Source organism: Neurospora hispaniola (genome assembly GCF_033458365.1).
Source record: "Neurospora hispaniola strain FGSC 10403 chromosome Unknown B0T23scaffold_4, whole genome shotgun sequence".
In the NCBI taxonomy this organism is placed as follows: domain Eukaryota; kingdom Fungi; phylum Ascomycota; class Sordariomycetes; order Sordariales; family Sordariaceae; genus Neurospora; species Neurospora hispaniola.
In genome coordinates this window covers 4,165,475-4,184,770 of record NW_026944409.1, presented here as the reverse complement: position 1 = coordinate 4,184,770, position 19,296 = coordinate 4,165,475, and the positions used below count along the sequence as shown (strand labels likewise).

General features: G+C 52.9%; 7 protein-coding genes across 7 annotated transcripts; 3 read left to right on the top strand and 4 right to left on the bottom strand.

The window, feature by feature from the left end:
- Positions 1-258: 258 nt before the first annotated feature.
- On the bottom strand, positions 259-2,413 carry B0T23DRAFT_154558 (heterokaryon incompatibility protein-domain-containing protein). The gene has a single exon (XM_062832607.1). The coding sequence runs from the start codon at positions 2,293-2,295 to the stop codon at positions 424-426; it is 1,872 nt and encodes a 623-aa protein (XP_062693499.1). The 5' UTR covers positions 2,296-2,413; the 3' UTR covers positions 259-423.
- Positions 2,414-3,424: 1,011 nt separating this feature from the next.
- Positions 3,425-5,122, top strand: B0T23DRAFT_442930 (uncharacterized protein; the record flags this gene model as incomplete). The annotated part of the gene is made up of 2 exons (XM_062840838.1): positions 3,425-3,656; positions 3,846-5,122. 2 exons carry the CDS (start codon positions 3,425-3,427, stop codon positions 5,120-5,122), a joined length of 1,509 nt encoding a protein of 502 aa, XP_062693498.1.
- A 600-nt stretch (positions 5,123-5,722) lies between these two features.
- B0T23DRAFT_315759 (uncharacterized protein) lies at positions 5,723-7,675 on the top strand (the record flags this gene model as incomplete). Its single annotated transcript, XM_062834879.1, has 1 exon — positions 5,723-7,675. The coding sequence occupies one exon, from the start codon at positions 5,723-5,725 to the stop codon at positions 7,673-7,675; it is 1,953 nt and encodes a 650-aa protein (XP_062693497.1).
- A 138-nt stretch (positions 7,676-7,813) lies between these two features.
- Positions 7,814-9,763, bottom strand: B0T23DRAFT_317219 (GMC oxidoreductase-domain-containing protein; the record flags this gene model as incomplete). Its single annotated transcript, XM_062834988.1, has 3 exons — positions 7,814-7,869; positions 8,001-9,605; positions 9,682-9,763. 3 exons carry the CDS (start codon positions 9,761-9,763, stop codon positions 7,814-7,816), a joined length of 1,743 nt encoding a protein of 580 aa, XP_062693496.1.
- A 226-nt stretch (positions 9,764-9,989) lies between these two features.
- On the bottom strand, positions 9,990-11,836 carry B0T23DRAFT_381042 (FAD/NAD(P)-binding domain-containing protein). Its single transcript, XM_062837242.1, has one exon. The coding sequence runs from the start codon at positions 11,472-11,474 to the stop codon at positions 10,098-10,100; it is 1,377 nt and encodes a 458-aa protein (XP_062693495.1). The 5' UTR covers positions 11,475-11,836; the 3' UTR covers positions 9,990-10,097.
- Positions 11,837-11,861: 25 nt separating this feature from the next.
- Positions 11,862-13,631, top strand: B0T23DRAFT_154498 (beta-lactamase-like protein). Its single transcript, XM_062832606.1, has one exon. The coding sequence runs from the start codon at positions 12,115-12,117 to the stop codon at positions 13,309-13,311; it is 1,197 nt and encodes a 398-aa protein (XP_062693494.1). The 5' UTR covers positions 11,862-12,114; the 3' UTR covers positions 13,312-13,631.
- Positions 13,632-13,951: 320 nt separating this feature from the next.
- B0T23DRAFT_429234 (uncharacterized protein) lies at positions 13,952-16,935 on the bottom strand (the record flags this gene model as incomplete). Its single annotated transcript, XM_062840182.1, has 2 exons — positions 13,952-15,618; positions 16,719-16,935. 2 exons carry the CDS (start codon positions 16,933-16,935, stop codon positions 13,952-13,954), a joined length of 1,884 nt encoding a protein of 627 aa, XP_062693493.1.
- Between the last annotated feature and the right edge of the window lie 2,361 nt (positions 16,936-19,296).

Genomic DNA, 19,296 nt, shown 5'->3' with positions numbered 1-19,296 from the left:
GCGCTGACTTTGGCCTTTATTGTCATTGTTCTCGGAAACACAGAAGACCATCCGAGCATGTCAACAATTCAGTTTTGTGGATCGGGGAGTATTAAGACCAGCTGGGTCAAGTGGATGGACGGCTGAGGCCAGTGAAGGGGAGGGCACCCACTTGTCGTGGTAAATGGTCAAAGGATGTCTGCTTAGTGGTACAAACTGTAATGAAGATCGTAGGTATGGTTGGCCCAGTTGGTCACTTGGGTGCAGAAGATGCTGGCTGTGACTTGAATGACGTGGGGATATTTGGGCCTGGCGTGCAACATCATGGTGGAATACATGTAGTCGTATGGTAAGTGTAGTGTATTATGGTGACGGTTTGTGCCTTCTATGCCCCTGGCTCACAGACTCTAGTCGCGTACGCTCTAGTAAAGGTGAGCACCACGGTCAACAAATAACCGCTTTAAAGATCTTGTCCGCATTCTTTGTCCAGAGTTCAGTGTAGGCGAGATTGACCTCCTCTTCAGATCTGTCACCTCTGCTAAGATCAACGTAACTGAAGTCAGCAACATTGTATGTTGTTCCTACCATGATCCATTCTCCCAATGAATCAGGCGGGGCCCGTCGTAGAATGTACTGCTTCGATGACCCCCTCAGCAAACAAAGAACGTCTCCCGGTTCTGGAACATCCACTTTGCTGTTGCAGAACTCCAACTTTCCGTTGTCACACATGAAGGGTGTGAATCCATCGAACTCCTGTGCGATGAAATAGGCGTATTCGCTGCATTTGTCCACTTTGTCCCATATATCATGACTAGCTACGGACCTTCCCTCCTTGCAGAAAGCACGTATAGCATTGTAGGCGTCTCCGAACGTTGCGAATCTGGGCATGTAGGTGGCGATTTGAAACCCATGGAAAGACTTCTCGAAGTAATCGCTGAGTAAGTACTCATTGAATTTCCATGGAGCTGGATCAATCACAACCCCAGCGTGGACTTGAATCCAGGTCTCGCAGTCGAGGAGATACTGCCTGCATCCCCAGATAACATGAAACTCAAGGGCGGGGTCAAGGAGGCGCATGACCCTGCTCTCTTCCAATATCTTGCATCGCCGTCCAACAGTTTGTACAGTTCCGATGATCAATGCATCGATTTCCAGAACCCCGTTCTCTTGAAGGATCCTGATGGGATTGCTACCTCTATCCACCGGGCAATGCCAGAAATTCTGGGTTTGACCTTGGAAGTCTGGTACCCATGACGGGCATCTTCGTCCCACCCGTTGACGGGAGTTCAGTGACAGTATATCAATACACCCGCCATCTCCCAGCATCCAGGCAGCATAAGCATGGAATACCTCGTCCACGGGCTTGGAATAATCAGGTGCCAGGTCATTCGGGACCTTCTCCGGACCATACAACAGTCCAAGGAGCGAGTAGATCCGATCCCTTGGGTCCGTGACCTTGAAATTGACGAACCGGGACAGCAGGTAGGCCAGCTGCTGCGATATTGTTTGAGACACGCCCTGCATAGAAGACTCACGCACGCGGTGCTCGGCTTCCCACGCAGTCCGAATCTGAAAAAGTTTCCTCGATCCATAGCTCCGTCCGGTAGATAGCGGCTTCCCAAAGCCATCCATATGAAATAGGTGATTCACAATATCACCACATACCATGTCAAGGATGGACCACGTCAGGCTCAAGTGCCCGACAAGAAACTGGACTTTTTCGCCATCCTCTTTCCAGTTCCTGACAGCCACCTCTTGTATCACCCACATCCGCTGAAACCATGGCCTCTCGAGTAATGTGTCCATGATCTCTTTGACTCCTGGTACCTGGAAATACAATTGTTTTTTGAATATGACGGCAACCTTGATACAAAGGTCGAATGTGTGCCTCCACGACGACTGGCTAACTGTCCCGTAATCTCCGAGCCAGACGTTTACTTCAGCAGCAAAGGCGTAGACATCCCGCATTCGAGGAACCTGAGCATTCCGCTCGGCCACATCTCGCTGGTTGATACAGAGGCTGTCAATCCATAGGCGTCGCGGCTCGTTTTCGTTGCGCAGATAAGTTAGAGCCAAGTGGAGGTTAGTCGTAGCTGGATAGGAGTGACCGTTGAGGTTGATGTCTTTAGTCTGCGTCGGGTCTCCCCAGGTGTATGAGATTGCGATATAGTCGTCTCGCGGACCGTCAAGGACGACGTGATCAAGAGTGCAAAAGACAGGGTCGTCAAAGGAGCCTGGGTGGAGCGTGACGACGCGGATTTCGTTGCCTTGAAGAGGTCGATGGGTGGAAGCGCCCGAAGGCTGGAACGACTCCATGGGTGGCGATCTTTGATGCGAAGAGCAATTCACAGGGGAAATAGAGGAGTTCGTCGATGGTGCTGTGGTCTAGTTTCGAGTTTCGAGAAGTGATGGTTCAGGGTCGTAAGTTGTGAACTTCTGACAAAAAACTGGAACGAGGTTGCAGTTTCCTTCGTTGGGCAGCTATTTCCATGTGACCTGTTGGGCCTCAGCTGAAGCATGACAGGCCGCCGGGAAAGTGCTCAGGAAGGTGGGACCAAATGGCCTTTATCCAATAAAGTTCAGAAGTCAAAAAGGCCACTGATCCAAGCCAATTGAGGATAACCTCCATTGAACGGGGATCAGATTCAGAAGTCGAGCGACCAAATACCACTTGATACAGCAGCCATACTATGACAACACCCCCAGTAGCTACATACCTACCTCTAGGTAAGGTATTGTTTGTTGATGTGCTTGCATCAGTGGAAGTTTAGGTCTGATCCAATGTGAGCTTTACACTCAAACCTGGACCCAACATCCAATGTCGTCAATAGGTCAGGTACTTGTCCAAATAGGTAAGCATCGAACAGCTCAAGGAAGAGGCCTTTGGATCAGAAAAAGCACCGGCCCCGATCAATGCACGCCTGTGAACCTTTGATCTTCCTCCCTGAAAATAGTAATCCTCACTTGAAGATTGTTCTGGTCCCAAGAAGCAGCCTCTTCTAACCTAATCCCTTTCTCCATCCATCAATGTTGCTACCTATGATCCCGGTTCGTGATAATGTTTACCAAGAAACACTGGGGAAGAAAGCGGACAGGATGGCGAAGAGAAAGAAAGGAAATATGAAGGACATCACCTGTACATCCAAAGTTGAATCCAGAACTGTTCAGATACGTAAAGAAGCATGACAGACAGGACATATAACCCTCATCATCCAGGTCTGTTTCTCAACTTCTCACATTCAGGCAGTCAATTCACTGCAGACACTCAGAGAGAACTCATAGCATCTTCCTGGCAGGCTATCCTCGAAGCCGATAACCTAACAGCACGAGCAAGTCGTGACCTGTACCATCGACTGGAGATCCCCAAGCAACTTCACATAACGCAGCAACAACATCCACCATGTTGACGCCAGTGGGCACCGGCGTCCTGCGCTACAGCTACCCCATGGGTGACACGCCAGCCGTGTGCTTGACGCAGGACGTTCCCCCTTCGTTTCGTATTCGCGCTCACGCCCGCACTACGAAACGAGGAGATACAAAAGGGAAGGAAAAGGAAGGAGAGAAGGGAAATGACAGGCAAGACGAGGATAGTGAAAATGACCAGAAAGACCTAATCAGCATCTTGCTTCTTGGGTGTGGAGATCTTCGCAAGATTCTCTTCACGATCAATCATGATAGTAAGCCTGTCGACAGCCGTCCACTCGGGGCGAGGCTTCAATGGCTAACTGGGAAGTAGAAGGTCGTCAACTGGACATAACCTGTTGTGACAACGAGCGAAGCATCATCGGTACGTCTCATCATCGGAAATTGGGTAGCTTTAAGAGAAGGGACAAGGGCAGAACTGACCTCCATCCGGCGGCACACAGCCCGCAACACCCTGTTTCTAACCCTCCTCATCGACATAAACTCCCAAACTCCCCCCTCCCCCTCCTTACAAGACCTCTTCCCAATCTACTACCACCTCTACCTCCCACCCCGCCTCGCCAGCCTCATCGCCTCACAAGCCCGCAAGCTAATCGACGTTTCCGACTCCCTCCAAACCTGGCACGCAAGCACATACGGTCGTGGAGGCATCCGCTTTTGTGACTCGTACTCCCTCTCCCGCGCCCGCGAAGTCTGGCAATGCTGGGCTCAATTCGAAGGCAACGAGGAACCCGGGGTTACTGATGTTGACTTCAAAGCCAAGTTCGAAGCGGACCTGGCTGCGACCAGAGGTGTGAAAACCGATGAACGAGTGGATAGCACTGGCTGTGGCCTCGTCTACACAGCCGTACGATCGGCGGCACCGGCAGCGGATGAGGATATGCGCCATCTGAACGATCTCCATCAACGGTTTTGGAGGGTCGGGAGTCTTTCAGCCCAAAACAGCGATGCGGTCAAGAAGGAGAGCAGGCAGGTTAACCCGATGTTTGCCACGCCGGATGTCGGACGTGTGAGGATGCACTGGGGACTGGATCCGCTTCTGGGGTTTCCGTTGGCGGAGGCGTATACGAGGACGGTGAGTGAGCCGGAGGATGTGAGTGCACCGCAAAAGGTAGTGGCGCTTGTGATGGAGAAGTTTGCGGCGTGGTGCCAGAGTTTCAAGGAAGCATGGGCGGAGAGGAGCGTGGTAACGAGGTGGTTTGTCGGCGATGCCATTGCCTTTGGGCATACTTTGCAAGGCTGTGCAAATGGCAGGACAGTCAATGCCCACTGGTATCGCAGCCGGCATAGCTTCAGACGTTTAAAGTTTGATGGGGAGGATTACCAGCCCGGAAGCCTTACCCCTGCCCCATTATCCTTCATGGTTATTGATACCTCCAATCTCATTGATGACCTCGGCGCTCTCAATGTGCTGGTCGCCACCTCCCCGCTGCTCGAGAACAACCTAGCCGCCACGATCTATACCGAGATGCTCACCCGGTACCATCGCACTTATAAAGATGAAGCCGACAACCTCCTTTGCGGCCCCCTCTCCACCGTCGCCCTCCTCCTCGGTCTGTTTTGCGTAGAACATTCCACCAACACCTCCGCTTATCACCCATCCCAGGACGCCATGACCTACCAAATGATAGAATACGGATCTGCTCTGCCCACAGACATGCCTCCAAAGTTGTACCAGCCATACGAGCGGCTGAGATGGAAGCGGCCCATAGCGCATTAGGCGTGCGCTTTCAACCCGCCACCACATGCATCTCCCGAATCCATGTCTCTGCCCGTGTACCCCATCAATTTCGAGGACAAGGACCTCGTTGGTATAGTTCACCAGATGTACAAGAAAATGTTCTGGGACGACTGTCCAGACGAAATCATAGCCGCCACGATGGCCAATATGAACCTGGCAGACGACGACCACAACAGCGCCCACGAACGAAGGTCAAACCACAAGCTCTACACGCCCGCCAGCTTGGCTGCTTTCCTGAAATTGATCAAGGGCAGAGTGCAAGTGGACGACTGGAGCGCGACAATTGAGGCGATCATCACCCTCATTGTGCAAGAACCGAGAAGGGTAGCACATGGAGACAGTGAGCCGGTCGCTGATTACACTCCGGAGTTGAGGGCCTGGCTGCACCTGTTTGGAGTGTATACACCACTTGAATGGAGGGTTTCCAACAACAACACACACTTGGTGCCGAAAAGGGAAAGGCTTTGGCAGTTGCAGACGTGGAAGAAAATTCCGCCGGTAATGTGCGTGACGGTGGTGGTGCCTCAGTACAAGTCAGTTGTGGTGGGTAGGTTGGAGAGGGACAATTTGGCGGTTGGAATGCCGACTTTTGTTGAGTGCGCCATTTCCAAGCCGGGCGACAACAAAAGTTGCCATGGGTTTGCGGCAGTGCAACTCGGTTATGGGCGGCCGCAGCGCGAGGTTACCCGCGTCAGAGGTTCCAAGTCGATCTTCAAGACTATCATGCGTCTCCCAAGCTTGGAAGGGAAATACCACTTGATGGTGTCCTTTATGGTCCCGACGTCGGTGCTTCTTCAAGATCCCAAGACGTCGATGGTCAAGGTCCAGTTCCGACGAACCCCCAACGCCGCCGATTATGGAGATGTCCTTGGACCCGGATTGGCCATAAACGAAACTCCCCTCCATAACTATGACCAGGTCGTCATCACCCGATACCCGCCTAGGCTGCGGGGCATCCCAACCGTGTATGAATTTCCCAGGACATTACCTCCTCCGGATCTGTCGGCTAGTGCCACCATCTCAGCTGGCATGGACGAAATACGATCCGAAATCATCCCCCTCACCGCACGCCTCCAGTTCACATGCCGTGAACTGAACTCTTGTCTCGCAAAAGGTTACACAGCCCACTACCACCTGGTATCACCATGTACATACCTCATCACCCTCAGCGGTAGCTTTACCGTGAGCACCTATGACATCAAGTCCATGTCTGAGTCGCTCTTTGTACATAGAGACGGACCAGAAACATGCACATGGGAATCAAGTTTCCCTTTCTCCTTCCCGCTCCTCACAGATATATTCACAGCAGACCTCATCACCGGCCCTGTGAGTCCTGATAACAACTCCATCGAGCTACTGGTCAGAACCATTCGCCCCGCGGATATCCGGGAAATCGGGGCCTCCCCATCGTGGATTTATCCCATCCTCCTTTCCCCCCCTCTCCCCCACTCTGCTTCCCCAGTACCTTATTCCTCAGTCACACCAATTTCATGGTCCCTCCCCTACCTCCCCTGCATCGACGATCTCCCAGTCCTTGACATCCAAAAACTTCGCTCCTCCAGCTCCTCCTGGCGTCGCTTTAACCTCTGGCTCAAAAATCACACTTACACCCTTTCCCACTGGGAGCACGAACACACAGAGACGCAACCGGAATCCCTACAAGAGGACTTGCTAAGCATTGGCGAGCTGTCCTGGTTGCAATGGAAGAAGATGGTTCGGGGCATGATTTTGGGGTTCACGGCAGCTGTCGGGAGGAGGCAGACTATCTTTGCTGTTTGTCTGAGAGGTGATCGACAGAGGGTTGTGAGCATGGTCTTCTTTGTGTCGTGTTTGAGGCTGGACGTGGCGAATCGATGCGTGCTGCTTGATGGGGCAGTTCTCGTGCGAACGGCGGAGACAGCTGCCTTGATTGATGGGTTGGAGAAGGTATTGGACGATTGTGCGGATGCTACTGCGCCGGCGTGGACGGAAGCTGAGCTGGACACATCCCTTAAATATTTCAACACTACACGTGAAGGCATCCACCTCTGGAAGGAGATCCTCCCGGCTTATGTCGAGCGGTGCCGAACTTGGGAGCATGACGCTGAAAGGTGCGAGTATCTTCTCCGCGCCGGTGCAACGGGAGTGATCATCCCGATGGATGATGATACCGAGGAGTCCTCGGTCCTTTGCAGCTGTGGTAATGGACGAGTCCCGGGCCATGATAACGTCCCGCAAAAGGTGTGGGAGAGGATCAAGAAGCATTTGGTGAGGGTCGCTATCTCCCCTCCGTTCGGATGTCCATTTGTGGAGGAACCGTATGTCCCGGAGACGAAGAAGAATGTGAACAACCCGACTCCGCGGCCGCCACCTCCACCCAAAGCTGTGTGCAGGAACCCAAACTGTAAAAGAAAGGATGGAAGAGAGTTGGATCATACTTGTCCCGTTTGTGAGAACACCAAGTACCTCTACTGTTCCAGGCCGTGCCGTAAGGCTGATACAGCGAGGCACAAGAAGGAGGAGTGTCAGGGTGGAAAGGGCAAGAAGAAGTGAAGGGAAAGCAGGATTTAGAGAAACGCAACATGTAGTAGAGGTAGTAAGCTTGTAAGATAGAGGTCCAGCTCAAACTATCGGGAACGTGCTCCCCAACCTTATTTTCCTTTCTTGTTCTCCCATTCTTCCTTGACAAACTCAGCGCATCGTTCCGCCATCATGACCACCGGTGCCATCGTATGCGCACTCGGGATCTTGGGAAACACGCTAGCATCTGCGATTCTCAAGTTCTCGATGCCATGGACCTTCAGCTTCTGGTTTACCACTCCCTCTCTTGAGTTGTTTGACATCCGGCAGGTGCAGGAGACGTGGAGGCTGGAGACACAGACGCGGGAGGCGTAGGCATCTATTTCCTTTTCTGTGACTGTGCGCCAATTTGGTTTTTGGAACTGCTGCTTTTTGGATTTGCTGTGTGTGGACGTAGAAGCAGATAGTTGTGTGGCTCCTGGCAAAAGATCCTTACCAGGCACAGGAACGGGCTCCTCATCCGCTGGCTTCTTCGTCGTCCAGAACCTTTGTAACAACCCCGTCTGGGGTTCGTAAAGGGCGTCCAAATACACCAAATCCATTCCCGGCGCAATCCTCAGTGGTGCCTCGTGCGGATATCCTGTGTTTGTAAACTCTTCCGCCAATCGCATAGTGAACCGCACCGCCTTCCTCATTGTCGCTCGATCTCTGGCATCGGTCATCATCGGGTAACAGATCTTCGGGTCAGCCAGCGGGTCATCAGACGCAAGCTTGACATGCCCCCTCGAATATGGTTGGATGAGCGTTGTGTACCACGTGAAGAGTGACTTGCCCGAGATGCTCACGGTCAGGCAGTTGACGGGGTTGATCATGATCTCGACGTCCGGGACATTCCGAGGCAGAGAAGCCTCCATGGTGTCTTGGTCTGAGTCGTCATTGTGTCGAACGGTCATTGTATTCGCCTCCAGAGCTGCGGTGCGTACGAAGATGCTTCGGGGAGTAGTTCCATTGGCGAGTAGGCCTCTGCCAAAGAAGAGGTAGAGGAGAAGGTGCCAGAGGAAGACGAAGGCGTTTTCGAGGCAGTGGAGGGTATGTTCGCGTGGGAGGTCCAAGATGATGGGGACGGAGGTATGGTCGGAGAGACCCTGTCCTACTGCTGGGAGGTCGTGGAGAACTGGGATCTTGAGGGATTCGAGATGCTGGCGAGGTCCGATGCCACTGAGCATCAGGAAGTGAGGCGTGCAGATGGTCCCACTGCAGACGATGACCTCCCTCCGGGTCTTGACCGTATACTCGCGGTCACCTTCTCGAACCCTCACACCCGTCACCCGTGTCCCATCCTTGCTGAAGAGGAGCCTCGAAGCTACCACTCCGGTACAGATCTTCAGCCCCATCCTCTCCCTCACCGTCTCCCTCGGCAACCAAGCCTTGTACGCCGACACTCTCTGACCCTTCCCGTCAATAGTCTGATCCATCACAAAGCATCCCTGTGCGTTTGCACCTGGGTCATTCACCCCCTCCCCCACAGGTAACCCAACTCTCCTCGCCGCTTCCTCCACGAAGGGTATACACCCAAGTGTGAGCCCCGGCTTCCTAGGCCTGACAACATCCTCGCTCTTCCTAAACCACGGCTCGACCCTCTCCCAGCTCCAGTCCTCTAGTCCATGGCCTTCGGCCCACTGGTTGTACCCCCCTGCCCCACCTCTTGTCCATAGCAAGGCATTGATTCGTATCGCCCCGCCCAAGGCCTCAGCGGTCCAGAGTGCCGCTCGTCTGCCATTGGCAGCGGGGATCGGGTCGGAGTCGCGACGGACGGACTGGAGGAACGGGAATTCGAAGTTTTGCGAGAGAAGGGGTATGCGAGAGAGGAAGTTGTCGCGTACACGGCCTTTTTCCAGGAGGAGGACGGAGACGTTGGGAGATTCGGACAGGCGCGAGGCCAGAACGCAGCCTGCTGTGCCGCCTGTCGGAGAGGGGGGGCGAGTTAGCTGGGGTTGACCTCTGGATAGGTAATACGAGGGAATGGAAAGGGGACTGACCGCCGACAATGATGTAGTCAAAGGTTTGATCGTGGATATCGATCGCGTGGACTGTGGGGTAGGACGGCGCGAATGGCCACATCGTTGTCGTGGTGGTTGAAGGCGAGGGAACCGAGCGTCGGGTCAAAGACAGGAAGTTGGAGACGCGGGACAGCGGTTGTCCGCTACGGCGCTGTATTACAGGCGATGTTACGCTGTAACCATGACGTGCATCCCGTCCCATCGAGGCTGATGCTTCCCCCCCCCCCCCCCCCCCCCACATCACGAACATCAACACCGCAACCTTACATAGGTAGAAACACGCAAAGTTAAAGTATCAAAACAAGAGGTATCATTACTGTACTTATCTATCCCTGTCGCTTTTTCCGAACCCATCCATTTATCCCAACTCCATTGCTTTTTTCATCAACGTCCATCTAAAACTTCCACCCCTTAGGACCGCCCCATGTGCCCTTGACCATGGCATTAAAGTACACCCAGGGGAAGAAGTCCTTCTTCAGGTGATAGAAGGCCCGTCTGGGGGTTCCCTGATCCAAGGCACCACCAACAATGGGCAGTCCACCAAACGTCTCCTTGGGCACACCCGCATACTTGAACTCGGCCAACATGACCTTGCCATACTCGGTCACCAGCGGGCACGAAGTGTACCCATCATACTCGAGCGCCGGCTCCTTGCCCTCCAGGCTCCTCAGCAGGTTGCCCACAAGAACGGGGGCCTCGGCAGTGATGGCCGCCGCAGTCTTGGAAGTAGGCAAGCTCGAAGCGTCACCGGCCGACCACACATTCTTGAACTTGTTGGACTGGGTAGTAGCCTGGTTCACATCGACGAAACCAGCCGCGTCAGCCACCGCGCTGTTCTTGACAAAGGCGTAGGGGCCCATCTTGGGGACGACGTGCAAGAGGTCAAACTCGCGCGTAACCTTCTCCTCGCCCTTGGCGAAGATGGCCTTGTTGCCGTTGACCTCCACGAGATCGTGTGCAAAGAGACCCTCCACGCCGCGCTCCTTGCGCAGCTCCTCCAGGCGAGCAGAGTACTTGGGCACGCCGAACATAGCCGGCAAAGCCGTCGCGAAGGCGATCTGGATCGCGCCCGACGAGGGGTTGGAAGGGTTGTAAAGTCCCGCGCGCTTCCAGTGGTCCAGAGCCAGCCACATGGCCTTTTGCGGGGCACCAGCGCACTTGATGACACCGGCGGGTTGCGTGAAGATGGCCTGGCCGCGCTTGAGCTTCTCGATGGTGGGGAAGACCTTGCTCACGGTATGAGCGCCATAGATGGTCGACACAGGGGCGCTGGGGTCAGCGAGCGCTTCGGGCAGACCCTTGATCTTGTCGTAAGTGATCTCGATACCGGGAACAACGACCAAGTGCTCGTAACCGATCTTGTCGCCATTGGCGAGAGTGACGGAGTCCGTCTCGGGGGAGAGCTGAGAAACAGCCTGGTTGTAGAACTTGAGCTTGGGGTCGATGAGGGAAGCCTCGTCGCGGCGCAGAGAAAGAGGGTCCTTGAGGCCGCCTCCGACGAGCGTCCAGCCGGGCTGGTAGTGGTGGTACTGAGCCGGATCGATGACGGCAATCTCCTCGGGCGAGAACTTGCCGGTGCGCAGAAGCTGGTGAGAGATGGAAAGGCCGGCCGCACCGCCGCCTACTACAACGATACGGTGCGAGCGGGAGGTGCCGGTGACGGGGGCAACGGAAGCGAAGCCCCGACGGGAAAGAGGGACGGCGAAGGCGGCACGGGGGGCAGCGCGGGTGGCTGCCGTGAGGGCCGTCCTGGTAACGAGTGAGCTGCTCATCTTGAATCTGTATCCGCTATCGGAGACTGAGCTGAGGTGGTGGAGTGAATGTAGGTTGGTGTTTTGAGTGAAAAAAAGTGTCGTGATACGACAGTCAGCGAGTGAGTGAGTGAACTCAAAGAAAAAAGACTGTTAAAGTGCCCCCGGATTTGTAACAAATCTCAAACTAGTGTAAGCGCGATCACCTCATCGTCGACCTCTCATGTTGCGTTGCTGAGTCAACCTCCCGGCCCACACCCGATAGCCGCCGAGTGGGGCTCCTTTGACGGATTCCGGGGGCCGGTTATCGGCGGGTGCAAAATTTGCCATGGAGCCCCGGTCGACGGCGATTACAGTGTGGGAGCACGGGCCACCCATCCCCCGAAAACATCAGGTCATTCCAAGTCACATGTGGCCCTTGACCTCGAACACATCGGCGACCACCTCATCGGTGATGGATTACTATGTAATACTCGGTGGCGTTCATCCCCGGGACATAGACGCCGCCCGGCCCCCCGGGACTCGGCCAGGATGTGTAGGTAGTGTGATATATATCTGTTTGTGAAATCTGTCATGATCTAGCTGATGTCAGGGAATTGTTTTTGATGCTTCAACAACACCAACATCCACATACCTCAACCATCACATATTGAATCTCACCATGACATCTTTACAGCCTTACCTCGCAGAAGTCTGCCAGACAACCTCCAGTCTCTTGACCAGCAGCACCTGCGCTCCATGTCTTTATCACATCCGACATCTCACAGCATCGTTCCCAAGGAGTGCATTACGAATCGCCGCCACTAGATCTCTCAGCTCCACATCTTCAGCATCAACTTCCCAAAGGAGGACAATTTATCGATCCCATCGACCTCATCTACAACAATCACATATTGTTCCCACAAACTCCATCCAACCCTCTTCACTACGCCGAACACACACCACCACCACGTCACCACCAGAACCAACAATAACCCCCCTCTTCGAACCCACCACCTCCACCTTCCAATACCTCGTCGCCGACCCCCTCACCCTAACAGCCGCCATCATCGACCCCGTCCTCGACTACTCCCCCCTCGACAATTCCATCTCCACCACCTCCGCCGACGCCCTTCTCTCCCTCATTGCCTCCAACGGCTACAAAATCGCTTGGATCCTCGAAACCCACGCCCACGCCGACCACTTATCTGCCTCCTCCTACCTCCAAACGCGATTAACAGAAGTACAAGGAGAAGACCACAAACCCCCCATCGGTATCGGCAAAAGGATCGGTACCGTCCAGACTTTATTCAGCAAGCGGTACGGAGTACCGCCGGAAGAAATCCAGCAGGTATTCGGCCACTTGTTCGACGATGACCAAGTCTTTCGGATCGGCAACCTCGAAGCGAAAGCCATCCATCTTCCCGGCCACACGCCCGATCATCTAGGGTATCAAATCGGCAACAACGTCTTCTGCGGCGACAGTCTGTTCAATGCAGACATAGGGACCGCGAGGTGTGATTTCCCCGGCGGGAGTGCGCAGGATCTGTACCACTCCGGCCGAAAGTTGTTGCAGAGTTTACCGGACGAAACGAAGATTTGGACAGGACATGATTACCCGCCTGAAGACAGGAAGGAGCCGGTGCCGTGTTTGACGGTTAAAGAGCATAGAGAGAGAAATAAGCATTTGCGGGATGGGATCACGGAGGAGGAGTTTGTCAAGGCCAGAGAGGAGAGGGATCGGAACTTGGCGGCGCCGAGGCTGTTGCATCAGAGTTTGCAGGTGAATATTCGGGCGGGCAAGCTGCCGGGGGAGAATGAGAGTGGGTTGAGGTTGTTGCATTTGCCGGTCAAGATTAGGACGGATAAGAAGTGGTGATCTGGACGGGTTAGTAGGAAGAGGTAGTCGAGAAAGGAGGAGGGTAAAGAGGAGATCAGGATTCAGTGGTACATCACCCACCGTGCGAGTCTGTTCACCGTGGTTGAGACGGCTCGTCATGTGTCCTAGGTGTTCATGACCCATATGCATGCCTCAAACTCTGTACCAAACTCCTCACCCTACTTCGTACATGTCGAAGCGCATTCGAATACGTGTTTGTAACATTCTTGGAGCTTTGGAAGGCCTTGTTCGAACTCGCAGGGTCGGACTATGAGTTTCCGGTCTGCTTATATGACAGGATGAGACGGTGAAATCACGACGAGATGAGCTGGAGATTGTGATCAGATGTTGATGGTACAGATTAGGTAGAGGTACCTACCTAGTACCCCAATAGCAGTGACCAGCGCCCTCACAGTCAAGTAGAACCACTTGTACATAGGTACTCCATCATGGTGGCCTTCCTTGCAAGCACGTTGTCCTGATCTTGGGACTTCCGATGATCGATGTGGCAGCAGGTGGTAAAAGCTAGCGAAAAGATGACAGCGACAGGGCAACAGCACCATGGGAGAACGTACAGGCCAATTCAAGTGTTGACCATACCACCAGATACCAATACACAAATCCTCATCACTCTATGTTATCATCTCTCCTCCTCCACCTCCCACCCAAGGTCCCAACTCTCGGGTCCCCACGGATCAGCCTCCAACGCATATGATACCACCTCCAGCTCATGCTGCTCAATCCACTTCAGCTGATCCTGCAGCCTCCGATACGTCTTTTCGTAGAGATGATAATCATCGTACCAAACACGGAACCACGAGTCCATCGTAGAGGCCATGATCTCTTCGTTGGAGCGAATGTCCGAGATAGCTGGGCGCACGGGTCGTAAGCCTTGGTACATGCGCTCGACAAAACTCGTAAAGCAGGTGAAACGTCGCGAGAGCTCATCGAGCTGGTGTGTAGTGAGGAAGGGTTCAGCCAAGAGGTCCTCTCCTTGAATGGGAAAGTCGGAGACAATGGACTTGCCGTACTCGACCCAGTAGTTGGCAAAGTCTCCAAAGGGAAGACGAAAGTCGTCGCAGAGCTTGTCCCACCCGAAGAGAACTTGGTATCGAGCCCTTTCGAGCGCATCAGCCATTAGCGACCTTGCAAAGGCTACCAGATGCCGTCTGAACGCTGCCATGCCGTGTTCCCTCAAAAAGCACCGATTACACCTGGGTTCCCTCAGCTCTCCCAATTCAGCATCTTGCACACAATATTTGCTCATCGCATCCGTCAAAAAATGCACCTCTTCGTACGCAATAACAGGCAAACGAAACTGTGACGCCTCTCGCCATTTGGCGCAACCACCGCAGCGAAGGATGCGCATTGTCAAATGGTACGTCTTGTTATCATGGGCACCGTAATATAAGAAGCGGCGGCCGATTTTGGCGCGAGGGACAGGGTCAAACAGGTTGGGGAAACACCTGTCAAAAAAGTTGTAGAAATCCAACTTGCGCCCAGTGACCACTGGTGAAGGGAGGATGGGCCGCCCTCCGTTGTGCATCGAGTTTTTGTTACGATGCCAGTCGCCCCGGACAAAGATACATTCAATGCAACGACGGTTGTGTCGACGGAGGCCGCAAATTACGAGCTCATGGTTAGAGGCAATCAGGTCGTTAGTAGTAAGAATGTCGGCCTCCACGTTTCCGGCCCAGAGGAACTGGTTGATTCCCCCAGCCTGCCGCATGCTTTCCCATGGGTGGGTGGCCTCATGATACCGCATCCGGACATCGGCAAGTGACTCATCTCGAGCCCGGATATGGATTCGGTGCTGGAAGATCCTGGCTCTCACGCCGTCATCCCATCTGTCGATAAACCACCATTCGGCCAGGCGATTGGCCTCTCTGCTGCCGGGAGGGGGCTTGCGAAGGTCGAGCCGCAGGATGTTGTGGTTATCGAACCTCGTATGCGGCAGGAGCTTGAGGCAGCCTCCACAAGCGTACTTGTTGGACTCCCAGTCCTTGGAGCCCATGCGAGGAGAGATGTGGGAATCCCTGCCTCTGAGGAACGGCGTGATGCCGCCATACTCGGGAATCAGCTCAAGGGCGAGCAGGCGCTGGAGGAAGTTGATGCGTGTCGGCCTGATGGTGGCTCGCAGAGTCTGGCAGGTTTGGGCCAAGTTGATCAATGAGATGGGATCAACGTTATCCAAGATGATGAGGAGAATTTCCAACGGAGCGTTATGCAATGAGATGACAGACATCTTTGGGTGAGGGCTCGAGGTGGACTGGAAGTGAGGAGGTAGGGTGAGGTGTGGCGAGATGGCTAACGAGTTGTGGTTATATTCATATATTCCCACCCAGTCCGGTCAGCTTGTTGTCGCATTGGTTGATGCGTGTCAAACACGAAATCTAGGTTCCGTTCCATCAAGTTGAAGTAAGGAAAAAGTGTGATGAGGACAGAGGTTGAGGAATCAAGTGAGATGGCTAAAGCCGGCGGCAGGCGATGTCAAATCGAGTCATACGGTAAGTCTCGTCAACGAAGGGCCAAGTAATCACGATGTAACGTAGGCGTGAGGTCGAAAAGGAAGGCCGGGGTGAAAGGGCGGAAGAAGGGGAGAAGGGGAAAAATGATTAATTTTCAACTTGCAGAACCACAGTGTGAAGAAACCGTGAAGAAGTCTGGGAATACGTGATCAGGTTCAACGCATCGTCAAGTTGCATGGCTGCAGGCGACAGATGAAGATGTATCAAACAAAGATAGAGAGGCTGATGAAAGACGACGAGATTGACGTGGAGGAGAGTTATCGTGATGAAGGAAAATGGATATTTTGTGATTCCGTGGAAATGACGGCGATGAGGGTTGAATTACGTGAACTAAGAGGAAGAAGCTGGAAGAACGGTGACCGTACAAAATGCGATTATTGATTTCTCAAATGGAGGAAGAAACATCGTCCGAGGTTTTTGATGTGAAGTTGAAAGGAACTGAAGTGGTACGACGTGAAGTGGAAGGTACGGTGACACCAGGAATAGGTACCTCTAGTGGGGCATGCCCCATTCGAGATACGTACCGTCTTATCTTATCTCGAGCAGCTACTCGTATCAGCTCACGTGATTACCTCAATCGTCACCACCCTCTCTGGGGAGGACTTCACTCGGCCCTTGACAGCCACAATCACAAATTGGGCGGAGCATGTCACAAAGAGTTTTGTTCATTTTAGTTTGAAGAGTATTTCTGAATTTCAAAACCATGAGTAACTATCCATTATCTCAAATTCCTTCGATAAACACTGCATCCCCCTCCCTTTGTTAGCTTGCATTATCATGAAATTAGTACTTTCAACGAGATAAAGTATCTTTGCGGATGGATCGACGGCCAATTCTATCTCAAGATCTCGAGATGTCGTTGGGCTAATCAATGCTTACCACAGACTAGACAAACCACAGCCCTCTCCAGTTCTTTATCCGCCTTCTGCTGGACCGTGATGGTTCTCACTCCATTGGGGCACTTGTTGACATAGTCATCTTCGAACTCGATGCCCAGCTCTTGAGCCGTGGGGCAGCGAATCTTTTCATCAGGGATCGGCTTGGTAGAGCCACAAGTGCGGCAGATGGCGGGAGTGAAGGGGATTTGGAAACACATGTTTGCTGTGGGTGGTGTGTGGTGATACTCGGTGTCTGAGCACTGAGTATCTGTTATTCGCAAGTGAAGGTAGATGAATGTCTTGATCCGTATCTGGTTGTGACTGTGAGTTTGATCTGATGGCGAGAGACGGAAGACTTCATGTTTAGCTCGGTGTGTCTTCTGCTTTTATATCTTTTCGGTAGAAAAGATTGCTTGTGAATATTCACATGAGTTGGGTCGTTTTTCGACATAATTGCATTATATTCTTGGTGATGTTCCATGGACGAAGCTGTTATGTCGATACAATGGCCTTGTTTCGATGAAGAGTGTTGCCCGACGAAACAATTCGGACAAAGAAAACAAAGAAGGTGAAGTCTCAGGGCCAATGAACAACAACAGTGATTTTACTTTGCTTCGTTGTGTCCATCGGTCCAAGACAGACGAGAAGGATAGAGAATGTGATGGCCATACAGCGAATCTCCAACCTGAACAAACATGAACGAGTACCTGATTCCACGACAGATCACTTCCAGTCCTCAGACCGCCATGCCATCTCAGGATCGAGTCATTAAAGAACTGGAGATTGACCAGGTGCATGACTGCTGATGTGCCCAAGTTCTGGGACTGCAAATAGGTTAGGATAGCGAGACTGAGAATCATAGACTGGTTCTTCACCAGTGGGATTCGTAGCTGTCCATTCTGTATGTGAAGAAAGGGTTGGTGCATCATTGATGATGAGGAACGTTGCGTCGAAGAAAGGAATGCTCAGCCGTGCGTGAAATACGTTGTGGTACTGGGTAGGTAGTTTCTGTTGCAAGCGCACTACTGTGTTCGCTTTGCTGACTGTCCATTACGTCCGCATCTACGCCTGGTATGGCATCTTGTGAGTTGTTGCGATGCTTGCCCACGCGGCGCTCGTCACTTCATTGTATTGCTCGCGCGCGTCTTGTCGGTAACATTTCGACTGGGAGTTCTTCATGTCACATTCTTGCCCTCAGTTCTTTTCATGGCGGAACAAAGTGGTGCCGATTTTGCGACCATTAAAATTTTCCTGAGAGAAAGGTTACCTAGATAGACGAGCCGAAGCCTACTTAAAGGCCAGCTTTAAGCATGAAGGGAACAACGCGGAGTAGTCGTTTCGATGAAGTTAGTTTTCATGATAAGATAGAGCAGATTCAAGACAAGTGTTGATGGAAAGATGCCGTTGCTCTGATAAAAGAGGTGACTGGAGCAACCAAGGAGGGCCCAGAAGAAGAGAGACGGGAGCCGGCGGCACAACATAACGAACGGCAGATTTGCTCCGTCGGCACCGAAAAGCTTCAGTTTCGTTGACAAAGGCAACGCCGCGCTTGCTGATACTTAAAATTGCTCAGCGAAGTAGCAGCCATTCGCAAGGGCAGGAGCGACATCAACATCATGTCGGATCAAAGTTCACAGTCCTTCGGGCCATAACTTGTGGGATGTGATGTACGACAAGGCTTGAAGTCGGAATCTGTGGATGTGGTGGCTGATCAGCATTGATATATGGCGTGTGCCCAGGATTACTTCGGCCCAAAGCGGTTGATCACCAGTTGTCGTGTAACCTGAGGTTAAAGAGGACCCCCGAGCAAACAAGGCGAGGATTAGTGTACTTGTTGCCGAAGAGGTCCAGATGTCCAGTGGTTTGAGGATTGATTACGTACATATTGGTGTTTGTAAATCGCGCGGGGATCTCCTCGAAAAAGGAGTACTTAGTTATTCAGTACCTATGCCCCTGGTTCGGAATATTTTGGCAACGAAAAGACGTCCGATTGGCAAAAAATGACCCTGATGTGCGACGGGAGTAGAGGTAAGACATGTCGTTGAATCGTCGCCGAACGCACCCCACTCAGTGAGCTATCAATCGTGATGCTCATCACTTTGCCAACTAACAGAAACCCACAGTTATACGGAGGAGCGCTGCTAAGGGCTGTTGCAAGTAGAGCATTTACTGTTAGGGCTTGCCACTTACGGATAATGGTGGGGTGAGAGCTGCATAAAGGGACCTGTAGCGGGGATGCTTAGGGGCCACAAGGGGTCTTTTCAGCGCCCTAAGAGGCTGAAGCGGTGGGGCATCACGGCGTTCTGGACTGTTTGGGTCAAGGAACGATGACATCATAGCATCTGACGCAAGCCCAGGCCTGGCCTTCCCTTGTCTGGACCGTGACCAACCACAGGCGGCGCAACGTCATGGCCAGGGCAGAAAATCCGATGTCTTGCTTTCTTCTTTCGTCACTCACTGCCACATCCCGGCATCCGTCCAGTCCAGTCCAGTCTTGTTCATCGTTGCTTTGGATACTAGACGGCTACTGATGCATCAAGGGCAACATTATTGAAGGTTCTCGGCATACCTATCTACCT